The 27,338-nt window shown below is 48.9% G+C and overlaps 1 protein-coding gene and 1 pseudogene across 1 annotated transcript; both read right to left on the minus strand.

Annotated features, from left to right (window-relative positions):
- LOC118357082 overlaps positions 1-27,338 on the minus strand; it is a 183,654-nt pseudogene that overhangs the window by 7,811 nt on the left and 148,505 nt on the right.
- On the minus strand, positions 5,918-8,018 carry LOC113933897 (acrosin-like). Its single transcript, XM_035728082.1, has 4 exons — positions 7,942-8,018; positions 6,760-6,966; positions 6,242-6,525; positions 5,918-6,108 (listed from the first exon to the last, which is right to left on the minus strand). Exons 1-4 carry the CDS (start codon positions 8,016-8,018, stop codon positions 5,918-5,920), a joined length of 759 nt encoding a protein of 252 aa, XP_035583975.1.

The raw sequence follows: 27,338 nt of genomic DNA on the forward strand, positions 1-27,338 counted from the left end.
GAGAGTCTACAGACTTTTCTCAAATCCCATGAATATCTTACAGCCATTACTTTGAATTTATAACAGTCATATTGATTATTTCTGTTCATTTAGCAATTTGATGCAGTTTTGTCCTTGTTCTTTTGGGACATATTCCTCCACCTCATAATTATGTGTAACCCTCTGTGCTTGTTTCCTATGTATTTGGAAAATAAGCTACATTTCTTGACCTTAACAGTCTTGGCTTTTTGAAGAAGAGGTCCTGTGGTGTCCAGCAGCACAATGCCCCGGTTCACCAGAACCAGGTACTCTAAGGAGGTCTCTATGTGGATTGTGTGCACTTTACTATCATGACTGACTAGAGTTTCCTTCAGTCCATTTGGCTGCAATTGAGCACTGTGCTTGTTACACCAAGAAGGTTTTTGACCCTGTGCTCTGAAGGGACCAGCCTGCTGCAACATGTGCTAGAAGTTGGAAGGTGACAGCAGTCAGCAAAATGCCTGCCCTAAGCTCATGTGCAGGGGCTACTTGAAGGATGATATCCTTGCCGTGTGCACTGAGGCTCCCAAAGTGGGCAGTAATAACAGTCATACCTGCTAGGGCTGCCCTTGCACCGATTGGCAGTCCACATTTTCTGTACTACTAGCCAATATTTGGCTGCTGGGACTGTGGACACACGCGTGTGCATGTGTATCTTTCACTCTCCCCAGGGCAAGAGTCAGTTCGGAGTGTCACATCTCACTGTTGGGGCTGTTGGCAGTGTGTTTTGTGGCAGGAGATGCTTTGGATGGACACCTGTGTAATGGGAGGGGTTGGGTAGTGTGGATCTGCAGGAGAATGTGGGGGTGAAGTTCATGGTGCCAACTAGATAGGCGAAGAGTGTTTACACTTGTTCCTGCACATGTGCTGCTATCTTGGCTTGGGGTCTGGGAGGAAATGGCACTGGTCAGCTCTTTTGTTCTTGGAGAAGTCTCCTATAGATCCCCACACACAAACACACACACTCATACACCCAAGCGTGTTCTGGAAGCGGTCAATAAATCTCCTTTACTGTGTCCCAGGTGCTGCTCAAAATGCTATTCTTTAGGGACAGCTGACTTTAGGGACAGGGACTCAGTTTCTTCTTGCCCTCATGATCTTTCAGAGTTAAGCCTGCTAACATTTAAAATATCAAGTTTTTCCCAGCTGATTGTAAAAATTCAGAAAGTTAAGCCCCACTGTTTTCCAAAGCCATATATTACAGGGACCCATGATCCTGATGTGGGTGACCCATCCTTGAGGCGCTTGCCATGGGTTCTGATTCTCTCTCTTCTCCATGATTGTAGTGTACCTCCTGCTTGTGGTTAGTCTCATGAAGAGTTTCGTTTCCAACTGCATCTCCGTTTCTCCTGACATTTTTTATGTGGCCTCCTCTCTATGAGTAACTAGAGAGTTTGTTCTGACAATCCTTGGGTTGTTTTCAGAGGTAGTTGCATGGATGTGTTTGTTACCTTGTGTGTCTCTGGGACTAAGTGAGTTCAGGATCCTCCCCCTCTGCCATCTCCATAGAGCCTTAAGTTGGCAGTCTTTTTTAAAGTGAGCTTTTACAATTCTAAATTGCCTCTTAACATTGCCTTTCCTATATCTAATAAATTTTGGTACATTGTGTTATTTTCATTTTTGTCAGGATAATTTATAATTTCCCTTGTGTTTAATTCTTCGACCAGTTTGTTGTTTATGAGTATGTAATTAAATTTTCACGTATATTCTTGATTTCCCAGATGTGCTTCAGCAATCTTAAATTTGCTTCAGCAAAATTAAATAAAATTTTTAATTTTATCTCATTATGATAATGAAAGCTAGTTTGTATGACTTTACCCTTCTTAAAATGTTAATAAATATTTATTGGTCTTATATAAGGTCTATCTTGGAAAATGTTCCATGTTCCCCTAGAAATCATGCCAAAATTTCTATATATATTTAATATCTCTGGGTTTTGGTATACATATATTTATAATTGTGAAGTGTCTTTATTATTGTTATGTGTCCTTTTCCTTTCTTACAGTTTTATTTTTGTGTGAAATTAGTATAAATGCCACTGACCTCACTCGGTGACTACTTCAGCACAGTCTTTTTTTTTTTTTTAATCGTTTCATTAACAATCTAACAACGTCTGTCCTTAGAACTAAGGAGAGTATCCTGTAGGCAGCATAGTTATTTTCTCTTTTTAAATCCATTCCATTCTGTCAGTCTGTATCTTTTGAACGGGACATTTAATAGGATTACTGGTGGGAAAATAACTCAATGCCTTTTTGTTGTGTTTTCTTGTTATAGCTATTGCTGTCCCTCATTACCTTTTTTAATGCTTTCATTTTGTTGATTTTTTAATAATGGGATGCTTTTATTTACCTCCTATTTCCTTTTGTCTGTAGTTTATTGATACTTTGTCATTACCATAGTGTATTTGTTTGCTGGGGCTGCCATATCAAGTATCGCAACCTGGGTTGTAATTAATAATAGTTAATTTTCTCACTTTTCTGGAGGCTACAAGATGGACGTCAAGGGGTTGGCAGAGTTGAATTTTGTTGGGAACCCTTTCCTTGGCTTGTAGACATCCATCTTCTCTGTCTGTCTTTACACGGCTGTAACTCTAAAAGTGTCAGTATCTTAAACTCCACTTATATGAAACCACGTATATTGGATGAAGGAGACCCATATGATCCATGTTGACTTAATTGCCTATTGGAAGTACTATTTCCAAATACAGACACTATAAAATAATGGAGGTTAGGATTTCAACATAGGAATTAAGAGGGGACCCAATTCGGTCCACAACACATGTGGACTACAAAAAAAGGATTTCTACAACACATTACATTACTGATATCAAAGATGAGATTTTTTATGTGTGGGCCCATTAATATGTATTTATAATAATTTCCAGGTTTGGTTTTTCAAATCTTATAAAAGAAGTAAAGGTGGACTTCTGTGTGTTTTGGTCAAGTTCTCCACACACAAGTCACTTTTAAATTTCCTTAGACTCTCATCCCTGCATTTTTTTTTTTCTAGAATTCTTGGATTTGTATTAAATGTCTCTTTGGTAATGTCTTGCTTCCCCCACAAATTGTAGCTCACTGTTGCTTTAATGATCCACTGCAACTGTCCCTGCCATCAGAGGCCTTCCAACTATGCCACTTTACCCATCACTGTTCTGAGCCAGGGACAGACAGAAATCATATGGAGATCCCTCCACAAGTCAGTAGTTTATAAGGAAGTATGTTCCTCTTTTGTCTAAATGATGGAACTGAGAATTAAGAAGTGTCCTCCTGACTAAACCACACTGCTCCAGCTGGGGGTATGGCAACGGGAGGCACAATTCCACAAAATTTCCCAACATTTTGAGTAAGGACTTTTTCTTGGGTAAGGATTCACGTGGCTTTTGCACCTTTTTAGCTGGTTTCTGGAGTTCTGACAAAACTATGTTTGTCCATATGTTGTGCTTCATGGAGTGTCTGTGGGAAATGAGGGCTGGCACATTCTAGCCCACCGTCTTGATGTTTTGTCCAAGGTTCAAGGGACAGATGTGTCACCAAGGTTTTAGTGTGCCTGAAAGAATGTCATCAGATATACTGATTAATCTGTTCTCCTCATGACACATCTGCTCTTACTCCCTTCCTAGGACGTGATCAAAGGAAACCAGATACTGTTCCATGTCTATATTGTCATTATTTGTGTGAATTTAAAGGGCCATCTGTATCTAAAGTGATCTCCTGACTTTCCCTTGGTATGGTTTTTGGGCTCAGACACCCAAATGTGTGGATTCAAACTGTGTCTCGTGTGGTAGAAAAACAGGCATTTGTTAAGTAAGGTTGGGAGTCTACCCTCCAGCTGGGAGGAAGTCAGCCATGAACAGTGATGTGATTGCATTGGGCTGGATATGTGCTTGGAGAAATTTGCTGTATATAGTAGAAAATATCTTCTTTAGTTTCAGAGACATGTCTTGGTGGAGGGAAAAGAATCTTCACAGTAACAATCACTCAGCTATCAGATAGGTGTTTAATCTGCTGAGTCCTCTGAGATAAGTGAAAAGAATTTTGCAAATGACACTATAGATAAAGGGCTGGTATCCAAGATCTATAAAGAACTTCTCAAACTCAACACCCATAAAAAATAATCAAGTCAAAAGTGGGCAGAAGATATGAACAGACACTTCTCCAAAGAAGACATACAAATGGCTAACAGACACATGAAAAAATGTTCATCATCATTAGCCATCAGGGAAATTCAAATCAAAACCACATTGAGATACCACCTTACACCAGTTAGAATGGCAAAAATGGACAAGGCAAGAAACAACAAATGTCGGAGAGGTTGTGGAGAAAGGGGAACCCTCTTACACTGTTTGTGGAAATGCAAGTTGGTACAGCCGCTTTGGAAAACAGTGTGGAGGTTCTCAAAAAATTAAAAATAGAGCTACCCTATGACCCAGCAATTGCATTCCTGGGTATTTTCCCCAATGACACAGATGTAATGAAAAGAAGGGCCCTAAAGTTCATAGCAGCAATGTCCGTAATAGCCAAACTGTGGAAAGAGCCGAGATGCCCTTCAACAGATGAATGGATAAAGATGTGGTCCATATATACAATGGTATATTACTCAGCCATCAGAAAGGATCAACATGGATGGGACTGGAGGAGATTATGCTAAGTGAAATAAGTCAAGCAGAGAAAGTCAATTATCATATTGTTTCACTAATTTGTGGAACATAAGGAATAATATGGAGGACATTAGGAGAAGGAAGGTAAAAATGAAGGGGGGGAATCGGAGGGAGAGATGAACCACGAGAGACTATAGACTCTGAGAAATAAACAGGGTTTTAGAGGGGGGGTGGGGGGATGGGTTAGCCCCGTGGAGGGTATTAATGGAGGGCACCTACTGCATGGAGCACTGGGTGTTATACACAAACAATGAATCATGGAACACTACATCAAAAACTAATGATGTAATGTATGGTGACTAACATAATAAAATTAAAAATAAGAAATTAGAGTGCTTTGATGAGTTTCCTACAACTTATATTGAAAAGGAAAATATGCAATTACTATTTAAGGAGATAGATTTCAGTTTGATGATTATGTAGTTGAATTCTATTATGCATCTGGCATGCATTTTCTCAATTGGGAGTATTTCTTAGGTGGCTATGTTATCATCATATTGCTTAAGTGATTTATGTGAAAAGAATATAGAGTTAAGTATTTGAGATTTATTTGGTCTTATATCACATATGAGTCATCCCACATTTAAAAGACAAAGGGGATGAAGACCACCTTGTCACAGTGAGATAGGGCCAGAGTCTGGTACCAGTGTGTACTTCTAATGTAAGAGAGCATGACCCTGGAACATCCTTGTATTCTTGATGGGGCTAGTGAACATTTTTGATTCTTTCTTCTCTAAACCATAACATTTTGCATTATATTAAGCACAAATTTATATCCATCAATATTTTTGAAATAATGAAAATACTTAAAACAGGTAAAGTATTTCAGGAATTAGGAGCCCTCAGTTTTCCATTATCAATGGACAGAAGAACATTCAGTCTCTCTTCTCATCCCCAATGTGACTGGGTAAAAAGTCCATGTGCTCACCTGTGGAAAGCTGAAAGGCCTAACCTACTCGTCAAACCCTCGCTGCCCACTGCTAGCCTGCCAAGAACCTTGTCCCCTCTCTCCAGAGAAAACGAAGTCACTCGGATGGGGAGGGTGGATTCTCGCAGTGTGAACACCGAGGGTGTGGAGCAGAGGTTCACTGAGGTCTAGAGGGCTGGGCTCTGGGGTCTCAGAGCTCAGAGAGCACGTGACATGGCCCTTCCACTCACAGATGGGGAAATGGATGTCCAGAGAGGAGAGGAGTTGGCCCGCAACCACAAAACCCCACCTCGAGCTCTTCTCCAACTGCCGTTTCAGGGGACAATCCCCCATTTCCAGAAGGTAGCAACTGGGGTTCCAGGCCCCACATAGAGCCACAGCCCATACCCCATTCGAAAAATGCCCAGGTTCTCCTGGTGCTGCATGCACCCTGCCACCCAGCAACCGCACGAGCCATCAGTGGTGAGGTTGTGGACAGGGGACTTGGCTGCCAGTTTCTCCCACTCTAAAAGGGGACAGGGCCCCGCATTCTGGTGGACATCACCACTAGGCACCACAAATGGCCCCTGCACTTCAGAGACCACTGAGGGAATGACCAGCAGTGCCCCTACCCCTGTGAGAGCCCCTCCCATACTCACCTTTCTCTTTCAAGAATCCCCAGCCAGCCACCCAGCAGGCCTGGGGAACTCCAGGTGGGCCCGCCCTAAATTGGGGCAGGCAGCCCGTTCCGATGAATTGCCCACAGGGAACAGGAGGGTTGATCTTAATGAGAGCGATGTCATTGTGCTCTAAACTGGGGATGTATTTCTCATGAATGATGATTTTCTCGACATCTCTCTCCTGTTGAGGTGGCTTCGCTGGCTTATTGTTCCCATACACAATCTCCCTTACTCCAAAAATCAGTCTCCAGTCATATACTTTTCTGTGGGCACAGAGGCAAGCCAGGTCATCCTCAGAAAGGACGGGCTCGACAGAAATCTCTGGTGACCATGATCCTCAGAGCCCTCCCTCAGCAAGGGCCTGGGCCCACCCACTCGCGGTCTGGTTGCCACAAGACCCAGAGCCCCGGGGAGACTGCGCACAGAGAGCCCTGGAGAATGTCCCTTTCTGGGAAGAGCCTTTCTGAAGACCCCCCTCCACGTGCTCCCACACGTACTTTTTGGAGAGGAAGCAGTGGGCAGCAGTAAGCAGCCAATGGGAGTTCAGCAAGGTATCTCCGCACGCATGGTACCTTCGGTTATTATGGGACATGATTACCTGGAGGCTGACCATCCAGGGCCAGGCCCCGATTGTTGCATCCTGCCCTCCGACGATACGGCCACTTCCCGGTGGGTACTGCCTGAACCGTAAACCACAGGGGGCACTGGGGAGAGACCAGGGGCAGAGTTCAAACCAAGAAGAGGCACAGCCTGTCCTCGCACCTGCACAATGGGGGGATCAGGGTTATGGGGCTGGGCAAAATGGGGCAACCGGGAGTGTGGAGGGTCTGAGGGGGAGCTGCTGAGGAGAGGCACTGTCAGGGCGGTAGGGAAGCAGGAAGCTGCAGGCTTCAGGAACTGGTTTTGAGGAGTATGAGTTCTGGGGTCTTGTGGGTGTAGCCCCAAGGCGAGGAAAGAAGGCGCCATAGGAAGCAGGACGGATGATAAGGGCCTTAGAAATATGGGAGATCCTGAGGAAGAGGGGGAGGCTAGAGGTAGAGAGAGAGAGGTGTAATGGCTTGAGGTCTTTAGAGCCAATTCTGGGTGGGAGACTCAGGAAACAGCCACAGGGGTGTTGGGGCTGCGATGTGGGGTTGGATGGTGGCAGGAGGAGGGACCTGCCAAGGCAGGTCCAATGATCCCAGGTGTGGGGAGCAGCGGGGGTCCAGGGGTGGAAGTTCTGGGAACTGGGGAGAGGCCACAAGAGTTTGGGGGTACCTTGGGGGCTGTCAGAGTCTAAGGTGGTGACGGGAACCTAGAAGAATGCCATGACAATACCCTGGGGTCTTTGGGGTCAGCCACAGGAGGAGCACCTCAGTATCTGTGGGAAGAAAGGAGTTTCTAAAAATTGGGACTTGATGTTCAAGAGGCAGTGAGGTCAGTCTCTAGGTGAGGGAAGGACCCCGGCGTCTGTGCTATGGGAGGCATAGGAGCCCGGGGTCAGCTCTGGGGTCTCTCAGCTGATGAAGCTGGGAGCAAGGATGGTCAGAGTTGGGGATGTGGGTCACACCCGTGAGACCCAGGGGACTACTAAGGCCCAAGCTTGGCCTCCTTCCTAGCCCTGGACAGAGGGAGACTGGGTGGGGCTTGCTATTCAGAAGACACTCTTTCCACCCCCCGGAGGTGTCCCTGACACTTACTCACACGTGGCGTTATCTTTGGCAACCACAGACACTGCCAAGGCCAGCAGAATGGCTGTTGGCAGCATCTCTACCATACTCCTGCCCCAGCCTGGCCTGGAAGCCCAGTGACCTCACAAAGCTCTGTGACCTCCGGACCAATCAGCATGGCTACATCCCCCCTCCCCCACCCCAATAGTCAGGCCAGGCAGGAGCCCATTAGCTTAACCGGTTCAGGCTGAAACAAGATCCCAGCTTTCTGTACAGGCTCCTCTGCACCCCTCGGGTGATGGGGGCTCATGTGCAGCCCCCTCCCTCTGTCCCAACGCCAGGATCTTCATTCCCAGTTACCCTTTGAAGGTTCCGTATCATCTGAGGATCCAGTTTTGTGCAGTGTCAGGGTCTGCCCCTCAGGCAGGCTGCAACCACAGTTCCTGTTCCAAATCATGGGTTGAGCGGCAGTTCTGTCCCTCTGTGTCAAGATGATGCAGCATGTCAAAGGTCACAGGGTGTCGGGCTCACCAGATTAATCGATCCTTAACCCTGTGTAGGGCAAATTGTCTTTCCCTCTTCCAAGTACATACTATCAGCACACTTTTCAAAGAGCCACTTTGAATTTCTCTAATTTAGGACTACAAAGCCCACCTTTCTATTCATTGCTGCATATCACAGGGTCTGGTGTTTCCTACCTGAGTGTCTCCAGGTCTCCTCTGGGACCTACATGCAGGAAAATGTGTCTCCTATACCTGAGGGTCAGGAATTCTCACCACAATAACCTGAATACCCTGAGGTTTCATTTTTCTGATTGTCAGGAGACGGCATCTCACCGACGGGAGGATGACAAATGCTCACCTCACATACCTGCATGTTAAGAAGTTTCACCTTCCTGTAGGAGTGTGAGGAGGTCACACCTCCACCTGCATGAAGGGCAGTGTTCCCTACTCTCCCTGAGTGTAAGTTCTCCACCAGACAATCTGAGCATCAAGAATTTGTCCCTTGCCTGCTTGCGTGTCAGGGCAACTCAAAGCTTCTTCCTGAGTGTTATGAGTTTTCAGATTGTCAAATGAGCTTTATGCCCCTACTAACTTTCTAACTGAATGTTGCACTTTCTCAGCTCACATAACTTTCAGGAGGTAACATGCCCGTCAACTGAATATCCAGTAGGTCTTATATATCCTTACTGGAGTATCAGGAGCCATCATCTCCTAACCCTAACCCTAACCACTACCCCTAACACCTACCCCTATCAGTAACCCTCACCCTCACCCTCACCGCTCACCCTCACCCTAAACCCTAACCCTAACCCGGACCCTAACCCTAACCTGTTCAATAACCCTAACCCTACCACTAACCCCTAGCCCTAACCCCTACCCCTATCCCTAACTGTAACCCTAACACTCACCCTCACCATCACCCCTCACTGTCACCCTAAACCCTAAACCTAAACCCTAACCCTAAAACTCACTCTCACCCTCAACCTAACCCTAAACCTCACCCTAACCCAGGGCTGCTCAGCAGAGAATCTGGAAGGCTGGCCCTCCAGGGCCCCTGCTAGCCCAGCCAGAGACTCCCTGAGCCCAGAGCGAGCCCTCCCCTGCCTGACCAGCCAAGCACTGGCCCCTGACCTTCATGATGGCCTGTTCTTGACCGTGAAGGTGAGCTGGCCGACTAGGAGGTGCAGTTCAGCTGGTGGGACAGGCTGTAGATATAGGACAGAGTGACACATCTGAGCTAGCAGGGGCCACACTCTGGTCTCCCTCCCGGAGCCTGAGTGGGAGCTGGAATCTGGGTGCTCTAGGGGCCAGCACACAACAGGGTCTGCACTGACCAGGGATCCATGGCCCCCAGGGAGAGTCCACTCTGCCCTCTCCCCGCTCCTGCCTGGCCTCACCTCTCCTCACTGTGGGGCTGCAGGACCGGGAACCAGGCCCCATAGGGATGGCTCGGTTCCAGCTTGTAATGATTTTGCAGCTCCCAGAGCCCCTGGATTTCCTGGGGCCGGAGGGAGGACTGGCTGTGGACCAGGACTGGGCTGGGGAGGATGCAGGGCCTTGTGGAGAGTGAAGGATGGGGCAGGGGCCGAGGCCCTGGGCCCCTGCGCATGTCTAAAAAGGGCTGAAATCCCTGAATGCCCATGGGGACCCTCATTACAGTAACGACCCCCTTCCCACTCGGGCATCCTGCTGCTGGGCCCCTCCTCCCCGGCCTCCTTCCCGCCCCTCTGGCTCCAGCCGGGGCTGCCGCCAGGGACAGGCTGGACCTCTGTCCCGGCTCCTGCCAGGAAGACAAGGCAGAAGGAGGAGAGGAGAAGGGGAAGGGGCAGACTGAACTTCTCCCTGTCCTGAGTCGGCCTCCACTGATGCCTCCAGGTCCTCTGGCCCAGCCCTGCACTTAGCTGGACACTGAGAGGGAGTCTGCATTCCAGGGCAGCTGGGTGGGAGGGCTATTCATTGACCTGTGCGTCCCCAGATGTCCTACCCACCTGGCCTTGCACCCTAAGCCCTGCCGCCCAGGTTGGGGGTGATTGCGGGGCCCAGTGGACTTTGGGGCCACAGAGCAGTCGGCTGTGATGAGGGAATGTGGGGGACCGGTCAGGTGCAGAGCCATAGGTCTCATGTACATCCGCTGCAGGGCTGGATCACCGTACAGGTGCTGCGTGCAGGTCTCCTTTGCACACCTGGCCATGACACACCTGGCTGGCCCTCTCGGTGGGGAGGCCTGGGTGCCTGGTGCACCTGTCCCCCACCACCCCTGGAGGAGTGGCCACGTTCAAGTGTTTCCATGTCCAACCCTCAGGGACAGTTGGGAACCTGGGTCAAGAGAGGGAGGCACTGGCCCAAGACAAATGAGGGGTGCAGAGCCCACGGAGCAGGGCTCCTCTCCAGTCCCAGACCAGCCCCAACCCTCCCATGAGGGTTGCTTTGGGGGTGAGAGCCCCTCAGACCCTCAGGGATAGCTACCCACCATGTCCCATGTGGGGACATGACCTTGGCATCCCCAGGCATGTAGAGGCATGCGCACCTGCAAACCCACCAACACACACCACTCTGACTGCCCAGCTGGGGGTCAGAAGGGGAAGACACCCTGGGAGCGAGGTGGGGGACAAGGGTGAAAGAAGAAAGAGGTTGGAGACAGCTGGGCCATGGGGCAGGGCATCAGGACTCCCGGCAAGGACCCAGATCCAGAGCACGGGGAGGGGAGACAGTCCGGGCTGATGGTCAGGGTTACCCAATGGACCCTGTGGGGTTGCCAGGGCACTGGGAAAAGACAGGGTCTGGGTTCCGGTATCCACCACCACCCTGGGCACTTGGGAGTAGGAAGAGATACGCACCCCCAAGTCCGGAGGCCTATAGCACAAAAGGCTTCAGCTTACTCTGCTGTCACTTGGGCTACAGAGATGCATTGTCCCAAGGGTCCCACAGGCTTGTAGAAGTGCCTGTGGCCCTTGGATCTCCATCCCCGACCCCCTGTGATCCCAGTCTGGGGAAAATGTTTTCTACCCCCTCGAGGTCCTTCTCAGCACAGGACAGACTCGGGGCTTGGAGGGCTGAGGACCTGGGTACGCAGAACGTGGCAGAGCACAAGGCCACCAGTCTGGAGACCAAGGTCAGGGCCCTCCTTGTTGCAGCCTCAGGGTCCCCATGTGAAAGAGAATCCAGAATCACTGCTCCGGTCAGGTTGAGGAGGCCTTAGGAAGGAATGGGGCACCAGGACCGGAGAGGGAAACGGGGACAAGGGAGGCTTCTGCGGTTTCTCACATCGCCCATGGAACCCACAGATCCTGCTCCTGGGAGAGACACAGACACAGAGACAGAGAAGGAGAGAGAGAATGAACCCACGACAGAGCGAACCAGTAGAAGTCACAGACTCCATCCGCTTAGAAATGACATCCCGGCATTTTGTGCCATTCTGTTCCTGAGAGGGCCGTCACATTGGCCATCCACCCTGGAGGGCAGGGGATTCCACAGAGATGTGTGACCAGGACTCAGGGGTGCCAGGAGCCACTGTGGGGACTGCCCAGCACACGGGCACAGACGAGGCCCATGGACCTGAGCCTCACATTAAAGGGAGCACCTGGAAGTCTGTGTTGGGAGAGGACAAGGTCAGAATCAGTTCATTACTACCTTCCCACAGGGGCTGGGACACAGGCAGGAGTGGGGTGGCTTTGCCTGGACCCCAGAGCAGATTCAAGCCCCTCTGAGCTGTGTTCCATGCCAAGCGCAGCCCCTGGCTCATCCTTGCATTGCCAGGTTTGCACCAGCCTCCTGTGATAGCAGGCATGGAACATTTGTAGAGGTCCCTAACACTAACCTTAAACTGTACCCGAAACCTAACCCATACCCTAACCCTAACACCTACCATAACACTAACCCCTAAACCTACCCCTAAACCGAACCGTAACCCTAAAGCGTACCCTAACCCTAACCTGTACCCTAAATGGTACCCTAACCCTAAACCCTACCCTGTACCGTAAACTGTGCCCAAACCCTTACCTATCTCTAAACCCTACCCTAACAGGTACCCTAAAACTATCCCATACCCTAACCCTATCCCGTACCCTAACCCATGCCCTAATCAGTACCCTAACTCTTACCCTAACCCTGGGTCAACTAGAGGAAAGAGGAAATCCCCGGAAGTTTGGGGTTCATGAGAAATTTGACCGCCAGTCCTGACAGGAAGATGACACTGTGCCAAATGGACCTGCTGATTTCTCAGAACACTGACATCCTGTGAAATGCTACATCACTGACTCACAGGCTGATGTTCAAAACCTTGGGTCTCCTAGATCCAGAGCAGATAAGTGCTGTCAGGTGGGGATAAGTAGGTCCTCTGACCTATGGCCTGCACACCTGCTTCTATTTCTGGGAGAAGGGGAAACACACACTTGTTTTTAAGTAGTCATTATGTTCATTCTAAAGTAGACCAATGACCTTGACCTTTTTGCAAAAGCGAAATTACCCTTCCAAATGAAGACCTCAACTCCTCTGTTCCTCATGCAACCTGAGTGTGACCAGGTTTAAGCAGGCTCCAAGCCCCACCCAGAGGGTCCTCCTGTACCATCTTGACAGCCCATGACCAGCACCAGCACCCCCGGGGGCACAAGGCTGAATTTGGGGGAGGGCTCTGGGGCTTTTTGACACCACACCTGTGCCTGGGGAAGCGGGAACCTGGAGGATCCTCCCAGAAGATCCTGATGGAACATTAGCAACATCCCTGATGACATGGGGCACAATGCTGAAGCATGAGGACTGCTCTGGGGTTTCTTGCCACCACACCTGTGCCTGGGGGGGAGCGGGAACCTGGAGGGCCCCCCCAGACAATCCCAACGGACCATTAGCACCATGCCTGGGGAACATGGAGCACAATGCTGAAATTGGGGGATGGCTCTGGGGCTTGTCGCTACCGCACCTGTGCCTAGGGGAGCAGGAACCTGAAGGACCCTCCCAGACAATCATAACGGACCATTACCACCATCGCCCTGATTACATGGGGCACAATGATCAGTTGGAGTCCCTTGGTCCTAAAACCAGCAGGAACGGAGCTCAAAGTACAGGAGGCGACTCCAGGAGGATTTCCATCCAGGGAAAGGCGGCCCACTGGAGGGCACAGAAGCAGCAACCCCACCGACCCGCAGGCGATTTGAAAAGGATCACCTCCTGCACTTACTTAGCACGATGTCCGTCTTCGTGTGTGGACAGTGACTGGCCCACTCAGGGATGGTGCGCATCCAGAGGAGGGCTAGAAAATTTCAGTGCTTCCTCGTGGGTCAGAGAACCAAAGCCCAAAGAAGCAGAGGATATCCCTCTTCCTCTGGGGCTGGGGAAGGCAGCCACCGTCCTGGGGCGGGACCGGGTCCAGGAGTGTGTTCTTTCTGAAGCCCCTGACTTCGGTGGGTGTTGCTATGCCTAAAAAAGGCCCACTCAGCCCCAGAGTCAGGAGCAGTGACAGGCTGTCTCCAACCCTAGCCCAGGACCACGACCCGAAACCATCCTGCCTTTGGGAGGACAGGTCTCCTACAGGAGCCAGGGAGCGGACTGGCCCCTCTCCCCTCCCCAGCTCCAGGATGCCCGGGACCTGCGAGAGCTCTTCATCCGAGGAGGAGTCTTGGAGAAAATGTGTATATCGTCAGCCCAGCAAGTGAAATAACCAATGCCCAAGGCTCAGGTTCTAACAGAAGCAGAATTTCAATGCACTGTTTGGGGAAAGCCTCCTCCCCTCTTATGTGGTCTTGGGGGTCCCCAAGGAAAGCCTTCTTTCGTCTCCTTCCCTCAGAGAGAGGAGCTGGCCCCATGTCCCGCGGTCCCCACCATGTCCCACTGCTGAGGAAGAGCCACACGCAGGGGCCTGGTGTCAGGAGTGTGGTGGGGCACTGCCCCTGGGCTCCCAGCCAGTGGCCTGGCAGCTGCATGGAAGAGCTAAATTGCTTTAGGGGGAAGGAGTGCTCACTGCCCACACCGCTCCCCATCCCCCTCTGCACTCTGCAATCCAGGCTCGGTGCCCGGCTTACGACCATCACCAGCACTCCACATGTTTCCGCCATGGGAGGGATCATTCTGCATCACCCCATTGCACAGAAGAGGAGAGCGAGGCCCAGCGAGGGGAGGTAAAATGGCTCCAGTCCCAGAGCTGGTCAGCAGAGAACCTGGAAAGCCAGCCCTCCAGAGCCCCTGCTAGACCAGCCAGAGACTCCCTGTGTTGAAAGTGAGCCCTCGGAGGGCGGAGCAAGATGGCGGAGGAGTAGGAGACCTAGATTTCGTCTGGTCTCAGGAATTCAGCTGAATACGGATCAAACCATTCTGAACACCTACAAACTCAACAGGAGATCGAACAGGAGAGTAGCAACAACTCTCTGAACAGAGAAGCGACCACTTACTGGAAGGTAGGGCGTGCGGAGAAGTGAATCCGAGGCGATATTCGGGAGGATAGACGGCGGGGGAGGGGCCTCCGCCGGCCGCTTCTGGCAAGTGATAGAGCCGCGGAGCACAAAATCGGACCTTTTAGAAGTTGGCTCCCCGGAGGGACGTCGCTGCAGTGGCTAAGCGTGGGTGGAATCCTCCCGGGACAGTGTGGTCTCAGGACCCTTGGGGTCACAGAGAGACCGGGGGTGCCTGAGTGCGGCAGAGCTCCCAGGTATCAGAGCGGGGAAGCCGGCTGCAGAGACGGAGCAGAGTCGCGGTCTCTCAGCTCGGGGTTGCCATAAACTGTGATCCGCGGCCCAGTCGGAGCACGGCTCCTCCAGCAGGACCCAGCAGGCGGCAGATCCGGGGAGACTCCCCTTCCTTACCGGGGAGGAGCAGTGCGGGAACGCACTGCAGGGATCTGCTGGGTTTGGAGACCTCACGCGGCGTCGGGTGCCTGAGATAGAAACGCTCGGTCACACGCCGGGTGAGCACGGAGTGCGGCCGGAGACCGGGGACACGGAAGTGACCGCTTTTCTCTGGGGGCACACTGAGGAGCGGGGCCCCGAGTTCTCAGCTCCTCCGGGTGGAGATTGGGAGGCCACCATTTTTGCCCTGGTCCTCCAAAGCTGTGCCGAGAGCTTGCAGGGAACAAAAGCTCCCGAGAGCAAACCGGAGCAGCTTCCTTAGCCGGACCGACAAGGGCGGGGCAATTCCGCCTCCGGCAAAGACATTTGAAAACCACAGCAACAGGCCCCTCCCCCAGAAGATCAGCACAAACAGCCAGCAAGCCAAGACCAAGTTGATCGATCAAGGAGAACGGGAGAACTCCAGCGCTAGGGGAATACTGCACATAGATTCATGGCTTTTTTTTTTTTTTTACCATGATTCATTATTTCATCAAAGTTAATTTTTGTTGACTGTTTTTTTTTATTTTTCTTTTTCCCTTTTTCAACCAACATCTTATCAATCCCTTTTTTTAAAAAAAAAAAAAAACATTTTTTAGTTTTCATTTTTAGAGTCATATTTTATCCATTCATAGTAGTTACCCTTATTTTTGGCATATATATATAAGTTCTTCTCTCCTTAAAATTTTGAGGTACAGTTTCTTCTAACAGATAAAAAGATACCCTAAATCATTAGTGTATGGCTTTGTTCTAGTCTCCTGCCTGATCACATTCTCTCCCTTTTTCCTTTTTTTTTTTCTTAAATCTTCTTTCTTTTTTCAAAGAACTTATCTTACCAAGTCCTTTTATAAAATCTTTTATAATTTTCATCTTTACAGTCATCTTCCATCCCTTCATTGTATCAACACTTATTTTGTACATATATGTCTTGCTTCCTTTAAAATTTTAGGAGGCACTTTTTTCTAACAGACCAAAATACGCCCAAAATCTAGTGTGTGGCACTGATCTATGCACTAGCCTGATCATATTTGATAATATTCTGCTTTTTTTTGTATTGTTCTGATTTTGTTTTTATCTTTTTTTTTCTTCTCTTTCTTTTTTCTTTCTTTCCCTTTCTTTTCCCCTGGTTTCAGGTCTTTTCTGATTTGTATACAGTATATTTGCTGGGGACGTTGTAAACCTGTTAGCATTTTGTTCTCTCATTCATCTTTTCTCCTCTGGACAAAATGACAAGACGAAAGAAATCACCTCAGCAAAAAGAACAAGAGCTAGTACCGTCAGCCAGGGACCTACTCAATACGGACATTAGTACGATGTCGGACCTAGAGTTCAGAATCATGCCTTTAAAGATACTAGCTGGGCTTGAAAAAAGCGTGGAAGTTATTAGAGAAACCCTTTCTGGAGAAATAAAAGAACTAAAATCTAACCAAATCGAAATCAAAAAGGCTATTGATGAGGTGCAATCAAAAATGGGGGCACTAAATGCTAGGATAACTGAGGCAGAAGAGAGAATCAGCGATATAGAAGACCAAATGATGGAAAATAAAGAGGCTGAGGAAAAAGAGAGAGAAACAACTACAGGATCATGAGGGCAGAATTCGAGAGATAAGTGATACGATAAGACGAAACAACATTAGAATAATTGGGATCCCAGAAGAAGAAGAGAGAGAGAGAGGGGCAGAAGGTATATTGGAGCAAATTATAGCAGAGAACTTCCCTAATGTGAGGAAGGAAACAGGCATTAAAATCCAGGAGGCACAGAGAACCCCTCTCAAAATCAATAATAATAGGTCAACACCCTGACATCTAATAGTAAAACTTACGAGTCTCAGAGACAAAGAGAAAATCCTGAAAGCATCTCGGGAGAAGAGATATGTAACCTACAATGGTATAAACATTAGATTGGCAACAGACCTATCCACAGAGACCTGGCAGGCCAGAAAGGACTGGCAAGATATCTTCAGAGCACTAAACGAGAAAAATATGCAGCCAAGAATACTATATCCAGCTAGGCTATCATTGAAAATAGAAGGAGAGATCAAAAGCTTCCAGAACAAACAAAAACTAAAGGAATTTGCAAACACGAAACCAGCCCTCCAAGAAATATTGAGAGGGGTCCTCTAAGCAAAGACAGAACCTAAAAGCAGCAAAGAGCAGAAACGAACACAGACAACAGACAGTTAACAGTCACCTTACGTGTAATACAATGGCACTAAATCCATATCTTTCAATAGTTACCCTGAATGTAAATGGGCTAAATGCCCCAATCAAAAGACACAGGCTATCAGATTGGATTAAAAAACAAGACCCATCCATATGCTGTCTGCAAGAGACTCATTTTAGACGCAAAGACACCCCCAGATTGAAAGTGAGGGGGTGGAAAACCATTTACCATGCTAATGGAAACCAAAAGAAAGCTGGGGTGGCAATCCTTATATCAGACAAACTAGATTTTAAAACAAAGACTGTAATAAGAGATGAGGAAGGACACTATATCCTACTGAAAGGGTCTATGCAACAAGAAGATCTAACAATTGTAAATATCTATGCCCCGAACATGGGAGCAGCCAATTATATAACGCAATTAATAACAAAAGCAAAGAAACACTTTGACAACAATACAATAATAGTGGGGGACTTTAACACCCCCCTGACTAAAATGGACAGATCATCTAAGCAAAAGATCAACAAGGAAATAAAGAGTTTAAATGACACACTGGACCAAATGGACTTCATGGACATATTCAGAACATTCCATCCCAAAGCAACGGAATACACATTCTTCTCTAGTGCCCATGGAACATTCTCCAGAATTGATCACATCCTAGGTCACAAATCAGATCTCAATCGGTACCAAAAGATTGGGATCATTCCCTGCATATTTACAGACCACAATGCTTTGAAACTAGAACTCAACCACAAGAGGAAAGTCGGAAAGAACTCAAATACATGGAGGCTAAAGAGCATCCTACTAAAGAATGAATGGGTCAACCAAGAAATTAAAGAAGAATTAAAAAAATTCATGGAAACCAATGAAAATGAAAACACAACTATTCAAAATCTTTGGGATACAGCAAAGGCAGTCCTGAGAGGAAAGTATATAGCAATACAAGCCTTTCTCAAGAAACAAGAAAGGTCTCAATTATACAACCTAACCCTACACCTAAAGGAGCTGGAGAAAGAACAGCAAATAAAGCCTAAACCCAGCAGGAGAAGAGAAATCATAAAGATCAGAGCAGAAATCAATGAACTAGAAACCAAAAGAACAGTAGAACAGATCAACGAAACTAGGAGCTGGTTCTTTGAAAGAATTAACAAGATGGATAAACCCCTGGCCAGACTGATCAGAAAGAAAAGAGAAATGACCCAAATCAACAAAATCATGAATGAAAGAGGAGAGATCACAACCAACACCAAAGAAATACAAACAATTATAAGAACATATGATGAGCAACTCTATGCCAGCAAATTAGATAACCTGGAAGAAATGGGTGCATTCCTAGAGATGTATCAACTACCAAAACTGAACCAGGAAGAAATAGAAAACCTGAACAGACCTATAACCACTAAGGAAATTGAAACAGTCATCACAAATCTCCCAAGAAACAAAAGCCCAGGGTCAGATGGCTTCCCAGGGGAATTCTATCAGACATTTCAACAAGAATTAATACCTATTCTCCTGAAACTGTTCCAAAAAATAGAAATGGAAGGAAAACTTCCAAACTCATTTTATGAGGCCACCATTACCTTGATCCCAGAACCAGACAAAGACCCCATCAAAAAAGAGAATTACAGACCAATATCCTTGATGAACATGGAAGCAAAAATTCTCACCAAAATACTAGCCAATAGGATCCAACAGTACATTAAAAGGATTATTCACCACGACCAAGTGGGATTTATTCCTGGGCTGCAAGGCTGGTTCAACATCCGCAAATCAATCAACGTGATACAATACATTAACAAAAGAAAGAACAAGAATCATATGATCCTCTCAATAGATGCAGAAAAAGCATTTGACAAAGTACAACATCCTTTCTTGATCAAAACTCTTCAGAGTATAGGGATAGAGGGTACATACCTCAATATCATAAAAGCCATCTATGAAAAACCTACAGCGAATATCATTCTCAATGGGGAAAGGCTCTCAGCCTTTCCCCTAAGGTCAGGAACGCGGCAGGGATGTCCACTCTCACCACTGCTATTCAACATAGTATTAGAAGTCCTAGCCACAGCAATCAGACAACAAAAAGAAATCAAAGGCATTCAAATCGGCAAAGAGGAAGTCAAACTCTCACTCTTTTCAGATGATATGATACTGTATGTGGAAAACCCAAAAGACTCCACCCCAAAACTGCTAGAACTCATGCAGGAATTCAGTCAAGTAGCAGGATATAAAATCAATGCACAGAAATCAGTGGCATTCCTATACACCAACAACAAGACAGAAGAGAGACAAATCAAGGAGTCTATCCCATTTACAATTGCACCCAAAACCATTAGATACCTAGGAATAAATCTAACCAAAAAGGCAAAGGATCTGTACTCAGAAAACTATAAAATACTCATGAAAGAAATTGAAGAAGATACAAAGAAATGGAAAAACGTTCCATGCTCATGGATTGGGAGAATCAACATTGTGAAGATGTCAATGCTACCTAGAGCAATCTACACATTCAATGCAATCCCCATCAAAATACCATCCACTTTTTTCAAAGAAATGGAACAAATAATCCTAAAATTTGTATGGAACCAGAAGAGACCCAGAATAGCCAGAGGAATACTGAAAAAGAAAAGCAAAGCTGGCGGCATCACAATTCCGGACTTCCAGCTCTATTACAAAGCTGTCATCATAAAGACTGTATGGTACTGGCACAAAAACAGACACATAGATCAATGGAACAGAATCGAGAGCCCAGAAATGGAACCTCAACTCTATGGTCAACTTATTTTTGACAAAGCAGGAAAGAATGTCCAATGGCAAAAAGAGAGTCTCTTCAACAAATGGTGTTGGGAAAATTGGACAGCGACATGCAGAAGAATGAAATTGGACCATTTCCTTACACCACACACAAAAATAGAATCCAAATGTTTGAAAGACCTAAACGTGAGACAGGAGTCCATCCAAATCCTAAAGGAGAACACAGGTAGCAACCTTTTCGACATTACCGCAGCAACTTCTTCCTAGAAACATCGCCAAAGGCACGGGAAGCCAGGACAAAAATGAACTATTGGGATGTCATCAAGATAAAAAGCTTTTGCACAGCAAAAGAAACAGTCCACAAAACCAAAAGACAACCGACAGAATGGGAGAAAATATTTGCAAATGACATATCAGATAAAGGGCTAGTATCCAAAATCTATAAAGAACTTATGAAACTCAACACCCAAAGAACAAATAATCCAATCAAGAAATGGGCAGAAAACATGAACAGACATTTCTCCAAAGAAGACGTCCAAATGGCCAACAGGCACATGAAAAAGTGCTCAATATCGCTCGGCATCAGGGAAATCCAATCAAAACCTCAAAGAGATACCACCTCACACCCGTCAGAATGGCTAAAATTAACAAGTCAGGGAACGACAGATGTTGGCGGGGATGTGGAGAAAGGGGAACCCTCCTACACTGTTGGTGGGAATGCAAGCTTGTGCAACCACTCTGGAAAACAGTATGGAGGTTCCTCAAACAGTTGAAATTAGAGCTACCGTTCGATCCAGCAATTGCACAACTGGGTATTTACCACAAAGATACAAATGTACGGACCCGAAGGGGTACGTGTACCCCAATGTTTATAGCAGCAATGTCCACCATAGTCAAACTGTGGAAAGAGCCAAGATGCCCATCGACAGATGAATGGATAAAGAAGAAGTGGTATATATACACAATGGAATATTATGCAGCCATCAAAAGGAATGAGATCTTGCCATTTACAACGACGTGGATGGAACTGGAGGGTGTTATGCTGAGTGAAATAAGTCAATCAGAGAAAGACATGTATCACATGACCTCACTGATAGGAGGAATTCTTAATCTCAGGAAACAAACTGAGTGTTACTGTAATGTTTGGGGGTGGGAGGGATGGGGTGGTTGGATGATAGACAATGGGGAGGGTATGTGCTATGGTGAGCGCTGTGAATTCTGCAAGACTGTTGAATCACAGATCTGTACTTCTGAAACAAATAACGCAACATATTTTAAGAAAAAAGAAAAAGAAGAAGATAACAGGAGAGGAAGAGAAGGGGAGCGGGAACCTGGAGGGCCCCCCCAGACAATCCCAACGGACCATTAGCACCATTCCTGGGGAACATGGGGCACAATGCTGAAATTGGGGGATGGCTCTGGGGCTTGTCGCTACCACACCTGTGGCTAGGGGAGCAGGAACGTGAAGGACCCTCCCAGATAATCATAACAGACCATTACCACCATCGCCCTGAGGACCTGGGGCACAATGCTCAGTTGGAGTCCCTTGGTCCTGAAACCAGCAGGAACGGAGGTCAAAGGACAGAGAGGCGACTCCAGGAGGATTTCCATCCAGGGAAAGGCGGCCCACTGGAGGGCACAGAAGCAGCAACCCCACCGACCCGCAGGCCATTTGAACAGGATCACCTCCTGCACTTATTTAGCACGTTGTCCGTCTTCGTGTGTGGACAGTGACTGGCCCACTCAGGGATGGTGCGCTTCCAGAGGAGGGCTAGAAACTTTTCAGTGCTTCCTCGTGGGTCAGAGGACCAAAGCCCAAAGAAGCAGAGGATATCCCTCTTCCTCTGGGGCTGGGGAAGTCAGCCACCGACCTGGGGAGGGACCGGGCCCAGGAGTGTGCTCTTTCTGAAGCCCCTGCCTTCATTGGGTGTTGCTATGCCTAAAAAAGGCCCACTCAGCCCCAGAGTCAGGAGCAGTGACAGGCTGTCTCCAACCCTAGCCCAGGACCACGACCCGAAACCATCCTGCCTTTGGGAGGACAGGTCTCCTGCAGGAGCCAGGGAGAGGAGTGGCCCCTCTCCCCCTCCCTGGCTCCAGGATGCCCGGGACCTGCAAGAGCTCTTCATCTGAGGAGGAGTCTTGGAGAACAAGTGTATCTCGTCAGCCCAGCAAGTGAAATAACCAAAGCCCAAGGCTCAGGTTCTAACAGAAGCAGAATTTCAAAGTACTGTTTGGGGGAAGCCTCCTCCCCTCTTATGTGACATTGGGGGTCCCCAAGGAAAGCCTTCTTTCGTCTCCTTCCCTCAGAGAGAGGAGCTGGCCCCAAGTCCCAAGGTCCCCACCATGTCCCAGTGCTGAGGAAGAGCCACACGCAGGGGCCTGGTGTCAGGAGTGTGGTCGGCCACTGCTCCTGGGCTCCCAGCCAGTGGTCTGGCGGCTACATGGAAGAGCGAAATTGCTTTTGGGGGAAGGAGTGCTCACTGCCCACACCGCTCACCATCTCCCTCTGCACTCTGCAATCCAGGCTCGGTGCCCGGCTTACGTCAATCACCAGCACTCCACATGTTCCCCCTATGGGAGGGATCATTCAGCATCACCCCATTGCACAGAAGAGGAGAGCGAGGCCCAGCGAGGGGAGGTAAAATGGCTCAATCCCAGAGCTGGTCAGCAGAGAACCTGGAAAGCCAGCCCTCCAGATCCTCTGCTAGACCAGCCAGAGACTCCCTGTGTTGAAAGTGAGCCCTCCCCTGCCTGACCAGGCACGCAATGGCCCCTGACCTTCATGATGGCCTGTTCTTGACCGTGAAGGTGAGCTGGCCGACTAGGAGGTGGAGTTCAGCTGGTGGGACAGGCTGTAGCTACAGGACAGAGTGACACATCTGAGCTAGCAGGGGCCACACTCTGGTCTCCCTCCCGGAGCCAGACCAGGAGCTGGAATCTCGGTGCCCGATGGGCCAGCACACAACAGGGTCTGCACTGACCAGGGATCCATGGCCCCCAGGGAGAGTGCACTCTGCCCTCTCCCCGCTCCTGCCTGGCCTCACCTCTCCTCACTGTGTCACTGCAGGACCCGGAACCAGGCCCCATAGGGACGGGGTGACAGTCCGAGCTGATGGTCAGGGTTCCCCAAAGGACCCAGGGTGTTGCCAGGGCACTGGGAAAAGACAGGGTCTGGGTTCCGGTGTCCACCACCACCCTGCGAACTTGGGAGTAGGAAGAGATACCCTCCCCCAAGTCCGGAGGGCTATAGCACAAAAGGCCTCAGCTTACTCTGATGTCACTTGGGCTGCAGAGATGGAGTGTCCCAAGGGTCCCACAGGCTTGTAGAAGTGCCTGTTGGCCTTGGATATCCATCCCCGACCCCCTGTGATCCCAGTCTTGGGAAAATGTTTTCTAACCCCTCGAGGTCCTTCTCAGCAGAGGACAGCCTCGGGGCTTGGGGGGCTTAGGACCTGGCTACGCAGAACGTGGAAGAGCACAGGGCCACCAGTCTGAAGACCAAGGTCAGGGCCCTACTTGTTGCAGCCTCAGGGTCCCCATGTGGAAGAGAATCCAGAATCACTGCTCCGGTCAGGTTGAGGAGGCCTTAGGAAGGAAAGGGGCACCAGGACCGGAGAGGGAAACGGGGACAAGGGAGGCTTCTGCGGTTTCTCACATCGCACATGGAAACCACAGGTCTGCTCCTGTGAGAGACACACAGAGACAGAGAAGGAGACAGGGAATGAACCCAGGACAGAGGGAACCAGGAGAAGTCACAGACTCCATCAGCTTAGAAATGACATCCCGGCATTTTGTGCCATTCTATTCCTGAGAGGGTCGTCACATTGGCTGGGTTTAGGCTTTACTTGCTGTTCTTTCTCCAGCTCCTTTAGGTGTAGGGTTAGGTTGTGTATTTGAGACCTTTCTTGTTTCTTGAGAAAGGCTTGTATTGCTATATACTTTCCTCTCAGGACTGCCTTTGCTGTATCCCAAAGATTTTGAACAGTTGTGTTTTCATTTTCATTGGTTTCCATGAATTTTTTTAATTCTTCTTTAATTTCTTGGTTGACCCATTCATTCTTTAGTAGGATGCTCTTTAGCCTCCATGTATTTGAGTTCTTTCCGACTTTCCTCTTGTGGTTGAGTTCTAGTTTCAAAGCATTGTGGTCTGAAAATATGCAGGGAATGATCCCAATCTCTTGGTACCGGTTGAGACCTGATTTGTGACCTAGGATGTGGTCAATTCTGGAGAATGTTCCATGGGCACTAGAGAAGAATGTGTATTCCGTTGCTTTGGGATGGAATGTTCTGAATATGTCTGTGAAGTCCATTTGGTCCAGTGTGTCATTTAAAGTCTTTATTTCCTTGTTGATCTTTTGCTTAGATGATCTGTCCATTTCAGTCAGGGGGGTGTTAAAGTCCCCCACTATTATTGTATTGTTGTCAATGTGTTTCTTTGCTTTTGTTATTAATTGCCTGCACCTCTCTGTGGGGGAAATAGCCTCCCAGCTTCTACAAGCCACAGGATCTGAGGATCTCCATGACGGCAGCTGACCCTACACTCCAATCAATCGTCCTGCCCATTTTTCTACCGAACTGGCTTTTTCTCATTCTGACATATGAGCTCTCTACCTAGCTGGGTATGAATCCCCGGGTGAGAATACAAGTGGTTACTACAAGCATCTTCTCTAGCCTCAGGTTCATCTTCTCACTTTTGTGTTTTGTTTTGTTTTGTTTTTTAAGATTTTATTTATTTGACATAAGAGAAATACAGCAAGAGAGGGAACACGACCAAGGGGAGCGGGAGAGGAAGCAGCAGGCTTCTCGCTGAGCAGGGAGCCCGATGTGGGACTTGATTCCAGGACCCTGGGATCACGACCCCAGCCAAAGGCAGACGCCCAACGACTGAGCTACCCAGGGGCCCTATCAGTTGGCCTTTTGTTAAAAGAACATTAAAGAAATGCGGCAATGTCAGCACACACAGCCACATAAACAAAAGCTCCCTGGGGCCCCCACTGTTTAGAAGACTGGAGGGGGTCCCTGGTTTGGGAGTGGCTGGTGTCTCAGCACAGCCAGCAGCTCCTGGAGCCAAAGAGCTTCAGCTCAAACCCTGCGGCCACATGGCCGTGCAGAACAGCAACTTCAGGTGTGTGACCTGGCCCCTCGGCCTGTTTCCCCCATAGGATGAAACGAGGTAGCCTTCCTTATTCACACAAGACTGGAGCTCTGCACCAGGCACAGAATGTGTCCCTCACCAACGCCCACCCGGCGTCACTGCGCACGGCAGGGGCGTGACCCGTGTGTCAGAAACGCCCCCTGTACCTGTCAGCCACGTCCAGGTCAGATTCCATCTTGTCCAGGCCCTTGGTGATGCTGTCCAGCTGCTCGCTCTGATGGTGGAGGACTCAGGCTGTCTCTTCCAGGCAATTCTGGGAACAGGCCATCAGACCAGTCAGCTGCTTCCCCTTCGTCACAGGGAGCGGTGCTTCCGATGGAGACAGCAGCAGCTCTCTCCAGAAATGCTCGATGATGCTGAAGACTGCATTCCGACTGGGCTGCAAGGAGCTGAACCAGTGCTTGAGGTGGTCCTTCTCCAGGACGGTGAGAGACCTGAAGACAAAGTGAGAAGCCTCCTTCTTGATCTCAATCACACTAGACAGGGGGAAGCTGACCAGTGCCTCCCCGGTTTTATCAGTTGTAAATCTCAGGGAGTGAGAACTTAATGAAAGCTTTCCAGGAACCCATCGCTTCTCCGGTTCTAAGTAGTAGGAGCAAGGCCAGGAGTGCACACAGACCTCTCTGCTCATCTGGCTCCCGGGCTGGTCTGCTCCACGGCCACGGCCACTCGGCCTCTGGAGGAGAGGGACAGGTTAGCGGATGGGTGGGGCTAGCGCGTGTCAGCACACTTGGACCACAGACAGGAGGACAGCTCGGTGTGCTGAGTACACCGGGGACTGGCAGGATGGAGGCCCACCCCACCCGAACCAAGGTCCATGGCTCGATGCGACTGCCACCCCAGGATCCTTCACAAGAACACCACTTCTGCTGTGACAGCCCCACCAATACACAGTCCTCTCATGTTCCTACGCTAACACTCTCCTCTCGAAATCGTCATCATAAAGGAAGTAATCCTACAGGTAGACCTTTCCCTTCTTGCATGGCCCACAAAATCATCAAGTTCTACATAATTATCTAGCTCCGCATACGTATCTGTACGTACGGTTTCACACGGCTGTAAGTAGTGAAGGTACGCTGTTCACATCTACGGCTTTTGCATTTGTTAACAATGTTTGGGAAGTCAGGCATGATGGATGTGATGCAATCCTGACAGAACACCATGTGCGCCCTTCTCACTGACCAGATAAGCCCACAAAGCCAGGAAAGGAGGAGAATCTCATGCAAGGTCAAACCACAAGTACGTGACGAGGAGTTGGCTACAACTAGACTTGGGAATGCCTCGTGCACCTCCCTTGTGGGCAGAGGTCCAGCTGGGGCCTGTCTTCCACACACCCCCCCGCCATGCTATGCGCACACACAGTTACGGCATAACCTCGTTTGTAAACACGGGAGAACAAATCACTGCTATTATCTCTTACGATACTGAGAAGTGTGGGAGTCTCTGAATCCTGGCCATGGCTTCAAGGCCCCACAGGCCATGTGGGGCGGCAGGCACCAAGGTGCCAACACTGACATCGCCCCTGGCTCCTGAAACTCAGCGTCCACAGAAACCCTCTGCATTTGTTCACTGAGTTATACTTAAAAGACCCAGACTTCTCCATGATGCCACATCAAGTAACCAAGGCTGGGCAAGACAAGAAAAGAGATTGCATGGCATGGAGCGTCCTAATTACACGGAATCCAAGTGCCTGGAGAGTCAGCAGACAGCAGGCTCGCCATGTGACCTCAGGAGGGCTCCTGAAGGGCCAGCCAACCCACAGTTCAGACCTGCTGAACACAACACCGAGTTACCTCCTTGAGAGCTTTCACACTTGTCCTACGACCACCTGGGGCACAGATGCAGCATGGCGGCCTCTCCTCTGGGACGAGGTCTCTCACTGGAGAGAGGGAACCAGAAAGCAGACGTGTCCTCCTCAGACTTCTCTCCCCAGCGAGAGGGACATCCACCCAACACTGAAACAAACACAGACCACTGTGGCCTGCTGGCCTGGGACCTCTACTGGCACAGACCTGTGACGTCCCCCGCACAGACCC

The sequence above is a fragment of the Zalophus californianus genome, chromosome 6 (genome assembly GCF_009762305.2).
Source record: "Zalophus californianus isolate mZalCal1 chromosome 6, mZalCal1.pri.v2, whole genome shotgun sequence".
In the NCBI taxonomy this organism is placed as follows: Eukaryota; Metazoa; Chordata; class Mammalia; order Carnivora; family Otariidae; genus Zalophus; species Zalophus californianus.

What these genes read in the sequence shown, in the direction of transcription:
- LOC113933897 (XM_035728082.1), bottom strand. Translation starts at nt 8,018, where the DNA reads ATGGTAGAGATGCTGCCAACAGCCATTCTGCTGGCCTTGGCAGTGTCT. An exon ending in AAAGATAACGCCACGTGTGA is followed by an intron (nt 6,967 to 7,941) that starts GTAAGTGTCAGG and finishes GTCTCTCCCCAG; the next exon opens with TGCCCCCTGTGGTTTACGGT. An exon ending in GGGATTCTTGAAAGAGAAAG is followed by an intron (nt 6,109 to 6,241) that starts GTGAGTATGGGA and finishes GTCCCCTTTTAG; the next exon opens with AGTGGGAGAAACTGGCAGCC.